This window comes from Dryobates pubescens, chromosome 20 (genome assembly GCF_014839835.1).
Source record: "Dryobates pubescens isolate bDryPub1 chromosome 20, bDryPub1.pri, whole genome shotgun sequence".
Taxonomy (NCBI): Eukaryota; Metazoa; Chordata; class Aves; order Piciformes; family Picidae; genus Dryobates; species Dryobates pubescens.
Window position 1 is genome coordinate 1,718,707 of NC_071631.1, and position 5,685 is coordinate 1,724,391.

General features: G+C 60.5%; 1 protein-coding gene across 1 annotated transcript; it reads left to right on the forward strand.

Moving 5' to 3' along the window:
- The first annotated feature begins 278 nt into the window (after window positions 1–278).
- On the forward strand, window positions 279–4,142 carry MYCL (MYCL proto-oncogene, bHLH transcription factor). Its single transcript, XM_009908433.2, has 2 exons — window positions 279–997; window positions 3,446–4,142. Exons 1-2 carry the CDS (start codon window positions 493–495, stop codon window positions 4,018–4,020), a joined length of 1,080 nt encoding a protein of 359 aa, XP_009906735.2. The 5' UTR covers window positions 279–492; the 3' UTR covers window positions 4,021–4,142.
- Window positions 4,143–5,685: the final 1,543 nt, after the last annotated feature.

Here is a 5,685-nt window from a genome sequence, read left to right on the forward strand (position 1 = left end):
AGAGCTTTGGGAGCTGGTGGGATGCTCTGGGGGGCCCAGCGCACGGGGTGGGCACTGGCCGACGGTTCCGTTAGCATCCCCGTTAGCAGGACCGGAGAACACGACAGGGGGGTCGCGGCATCCTTCAGATCGTGCCCCCCGCTGGGCGGGGACTAGGACAAGATCCCGCCCTCTATGCAAATCTCAGCACAGCGATTGGCGGGCGGGCGGGGCCGGGAGCCGCAGCCAGGCTATAAGAGCGGGGGGGGAAACAATACACCCGCGGTCCCGGCTCGGGGGCTGGAGCCGCCGCGACCCGCAGCGCCGGGCGAGGTGGCTACACCGGGGGCTCCCCCGCCTTCATCCATGGGGCTGGGGGTGCCCCTTTCCTGAGCCAGGTTGCGGATTGGGTGGGTGTGGGGGTTGCTTCCTTTTTCTTTTTTTTCTGGCCGCCAAGCCCCCCCTCCAAGCTCTGCAGCTTCACAGACACACGCTCACACGCTTCACGCAGAGATGGAGTTTGACTCCTACCAACACTACTTCTACGACCATGACGCCCAGGAGGATTTCCACCGCTCCACAGCACCCAGCGAGGACATCTGGAAGAAGTTCGAGCTGGTACCCACGCCCCCGCTGTCCCCACTGGGGACCCCCGGGGAGAAGAGCTGCTGCCCGGGGGCTGAGGAGCGCTCGGGCTGGTTCTCCCGCTACTGCCTGGCCGGGGAAGAGCCGGAATATTTGATCGGGACGGGGCAGATCTTCGGGAACCTGAGTGCTTTCATCCTCAAGGATTGCATGTGGAGTGGGTTTTCAGCCCGGGAGAGACTTGAGAAGGCGATGACGGAGAAACTTTCCACGGGCACTCAAAGGGCCACCCCCCACAAACCTTCCTTCGCGCAGGATTTGGGGTTCAGCAGCTCCGTCAGCGAGTGCGTGGATCCTGCTGCCGTCTTCCTCTGCCCGCTGGCCGAGAGCAAGATCCCCGCGTCCTCGGGCTCCGAGGGCCAAAGCGATTCTGGTAAGGATCGAGTCCCCCGACCCAGCCCCCTTCCAGCCTTGCTACAACCCGTGGAGAGGCCACGCGTGTCCGCACATGTAGGACCCTCCCAGGCAAGGCAGCGCCTTTGTTGCGGCTCCAAACGAGCCCCCCTGGTCCCGGCCCCAGGAACAAAGCGGGTTCGGCTGCTTCTCTTCCACCGGGGCTTCTGCTCGGGAACCCCTTGTCGCTCTCAGGGGGGTGCGTGGGATTCTTGCTCTCCCACACAGCCGCTGCGGGGGTTTCTGGGGGGCTTTTTTCTCGTCCCGGCCCCCGGGAGCTTCGTGGGCAGGTTGGTGAGGGGCAAGTTTGCAGCTCACAGGGGAAAGTTCGGGGTTTTCTTGCTGCGGGTTCGTAACCTCTGCTGTTCCCCCTGTCTCCCACCACTCAGGGGGCCCCCTCGGGACGAGTTTCCCTCGGGATAAAAGGCAGAAGGTCCCCTGGGGCTGGCAGGTCGCGGAGTGGTGGCCGCGTGGGACGGGCAGGAACATCCCTCATCAGTTACGGCCCGTCCCAGCCCATCCCCGGGGCACGACTGCTTGTTCGCCCCGGGGAGGGGGCGGGATGGTGGTGGGGTATTTACACGAGGCGGGTCCAGCTGGGAAGCAGTGCTGCCTCCGAAACTCACCAGCCATGGGCAATGCGGTGTCACCCCCCTGCGTCTCAAGCTGTAGCCGGGCATTTTCGGTCCTTCTTTACAACCCCCGGGTCTTGCCCAAGCACCCCCTCTCCCCTTGCTGGGGTGGGGCATACGCTTCTGCCCTCGCTCCCACGGGCTGTCTCGGCTGCCGTGGAGGCGATGACGAGGCCCGTGGTTGCCTTGACCCCGTTAATAAATCTGCCGGTGGCAACGACCTGCGCCGGTGAGTCACGGCGCGGGAAGGGGACTTAATGCCATTAGAGCCCGGGGACGGTAAGCAGGTCGCGGGCGTTAAGAGGCTTAACCCAAATTGGGGGGAGAAGGCTGGATGGGGTAAGAGGGAAGACCCCTGAGGGTCTCGGTGCCGGTGGGGTCCCGGTGCCGGTCCCGGTCCGGTTGTGCCACGTGGGAAACGAACAAAAAGCAACAGATTGCAAACAATAAGAGGGGCAGCACTGATGGACAGGAGAGGGGACCAATAGGATGAGAATGCGGTCGGCCGGCCCCGTCAGGCAGCCAATGGGTGGCTTGGAGGGGCGGGGCCCTGCGATCTGACTTTTATTAATGAGCGCTGGGGTGGGGGGGCTGTGTGTACACACGTGGCTGAGCCCGGCCGGGTTGTGACACTGATGTGTGGTCATCGCGATGCGGTCATCGGGGGGCAAGGTGTGCTCCCCGCAGTAGCTTCAGTAGTAGGGTGGCTTGGGCTTGCTGGACAGAGCCCCCGGAGTCTGGGAACGGAGGACTGGAGCGCTGGGGGCCACAAGCAGGAGAGTGCTCTGGACTCTCCTGTGGCCGCTGCTGGCCCTGGTGCAGGAGAGGTGAGGGTCCGAGGGTCAGAACATCTTAGACGACCTGCCCAGTATGCTGGTGGAGGCTTGAGCATCTCAGGAGACCTTTGAGTGGTTGTTTCCCTCCATGAAGCCTAAGAAAAGAGATGGAAGCACGTCCCTAAAGCTTCTCCTTCTTTCCTAGAAAGAGCAATCACAAGTGTCTGGAGTCAGGTCACCCTACTGTCCCCAAGGGCCAGCTCCATGCCACTGGGTTTTGCTGGGGCGAGACAAGCTCTGGCTTGGGGCCCAATTATGCTTTATTTGGGTCTCGCTGTTCACAGCTCTGATAACCTCCCACTGCTGACTCCTGGGAATGCCTTCGAGGTTCACCGAGTCTGTTGGAAGAACCCCTTCACCTCTTCCTTCCCCCACGCCTGCGCCGTGGGGGATTGTCCCTTCTGTCCCCAGGGACCCCGGGCTGAATGGGGTTTATCACTTGTGAAAAGTAACAAGTCACCGAAGTGGGAAGCTGCAGCCAAGGGGAACAAAGGGCAGCTCTGCCCCAGCGTCCCTCATTTGCAATTCCAATGGGCCATGAAAGCTCCCGACCGGGATGAACTTTGGAGTTAGGCTGCCCAGGTCCCCCAGCATCCTGTTCCTGCTGTCCCCATCCCAGACGGGGCGGCTCGGGTGTTTACCTGATGATCCTTTATCTTGGTTGCTCTTGGTGCTGAAGTGAGGCAGAAGTAAAGCCCCATTCCAACTGCGTGGCACATGGGTGGATGTGTGGGGGGGGGAAAGCTTCTTCCTGGGCAACGGCTGGAAAAACGTTTAAATGACCCAATGCCTCCTGGAGGTCATGGAGTGGCTTTGCAGTGCCTGGGGAGACTTTTGTGGGATGGCAGTGGGAAGATTGTCTGGGGAGCTGCAGGAAGCCCCAGTGGGGGTGACCAAAGGCTCCCAGCTGGTGGTGAGGTTGTGTTTGGGGTTTTTTTTTGCCGTGCCTGTTTTGAGCAGAAGGCGAGGAGATTGACGTGGTGACGGTGGAGAAGAGGCAATCCCTCAGCCTGAGGAAGCCAGTCACCATCACGCTGCGTGCCGACCCCCTGGACCCCTGCATGAAACGCTTCCACATCTCCGTCCACCAGCAGCAGCACAACTACGCTGCCCGCTCGCCGCCGGACGCCTGCCCCCCACCGGAGCCAGCCCAGCAGGACGAGGACGAGAGCCCCCCCGAGCCGCAGAGCGCCGCGGAGCCAGCCCCTGCCGCCGCCCCTCTGCCCGAGCCTGGCTTGCCAAAAGCCGGCAGCAGCCCCGGCTCCGACAGCGAGGACGTGGCCAAGAGGAAAAACCACAACTACCTGGAGCGCAAGCGGCGCAACGACCTCCGCTCACGCTTCCTGGCCCTGCGGGACCAGGTGCCCGGGCTGGCCAGCTGCCCCAAGACACCCAAAGTGGTGATCCTGAGCAAATCCTCCGAGTACCTGCAGTCGCTCCTCAGCGCCGAGCGGAGGATGGAGGCTGAGAAGCGGCAGCTGCGGCTGCAGCAGACCCAGCTGCTCAAACGGATTGCTCACCTCAAGGGGCATTAGCGCCCCATGTGTCCCCTCCCCCCACCTCCTCCCAACCCTGGTCCCCACCATCCTGCAGCTCCCTCTCAATTTGCACATTTTTCAAGGTTTGGGTTGGGGTTGGTTGTTTGAACTGTTGGTCCCAGGGAGCTGGAGCAGATGGCAGCAGTCACTGCATGTGGGGTGGCTCTGGCGGTGCTCCTGGCTGTGGGAATGAGGCCACAGTGTGTGTGTGGGGGGTTGCCCTGTGATATTGCCTGCCTGGGGCTGGCTTCTTGGCACTGGGTGTTGCAAGATATTCTCCCCTCTCCCCCCTGCATCCCCTCAGTGAAGCTTTCTCAAGTGACTGCTTCCATCTGTGGGCTTAACTCCACAAAAACGTCTTCACCATCACTGGGCACTGGCTCAGGCTGCCCAGGGAGGCAGTGGAGTACCCATCCCTGCAGGTGTTTGAAAGATATTTGGATGAGGAGCTTAGGGACATGGTCTAAGAGTTGTGTACAGGGAGGTGTTAGGTTGGACTCAATCTCAAGGTTGTTTTTCCAACCAGGAGATTCTATGCTTCCCCCTCCCCAGCAGCCCCTGTGCCCCTCTCTGCCACTTCCCACCCGCAGCATCGCTGGGAGCCGCCCCTGGGTGTCCATGCCAAGCACCACAGTCTGCTTCAGCTCAGGGGAGCAGCTGGAGGCAGGCAGAGGGAGCCCAGCACAGGGCACATCTCTGGATGGACCCCCATGAGATGGTGCCAGAGGGATGTCTGTCTCCCCAGGGCTAACAGCCCCCCACGAGTGGACCCCCCCTTGCTCGGCTGGACCGTACCTCACTTTCTTACACTTCACACAGTAGCTTGTCTTGGATTTTATGTTCTAGAAACTGCTGCTGTAACTGCAAGTCTTATACTGGAGGCTGTGTTTTTTATACTGTATTTTTGTACCACTTTTTGAGAAGTATTGGTAAAGAGTTTGCTTTTTTTATATATATATAAAACCTTTTTTTTTGGGGGGGGGGGGGTGGGGAGGGGAGGGTTCCTGCTGTGGGGAATGGGCTCAGTCCTGCTGCACTTTAAGGAGATCAGGAAGGGGCTGGCTTCTGCCAGACCCTTGAGCTGAGTCCTCATGGAGGCTGCTTTCCCCCCTTGCAGCTCTCCAAACCACCCATTTGCAATAACAGGGGAATTTTTGTTGGGTGTTTTTTTTCCTTCCCCTTTCCCATCCTTGTGTCCCACTTTTCCATCCCTGTGAGCACCCCCTCACCAATAGCCACTTAAAATCCCCAGTGGAGCTTTGGGCTTTGCAGGGAGCCTGGCTGGATGGGTAGGTTGAGTGTGTGGGGAGCCTTGTGCTGCCTTTGAGGTTTTCCCCCCCTGCCTCTGTCATCCTGCTGCCTGGCCTGTGGTGGGGTTACAGGGGTGGCACAGTCCTCCCTCCCCTCCCTGGGGGTGCTGGCAGGGGTGGCACCACGGGACAGCACCCTTGGGTCCCTGCTGACCTGCTGAGAACCGTTAGAGTTAACACTGTGGTCGGATTTAGCACTTTCTTCATTACCTCACGCTTCATAAATAAATAAGTTTGCAACAGCCTGGGTTAGCTTTTTCCATGCAGGTGGCTGGGGGTTTCCATGCATCACATCACCATGCTCCTGATGGGGGGGGAGGGGGGATTTGGAGAGGGCTGGCCTGGCTTCTGC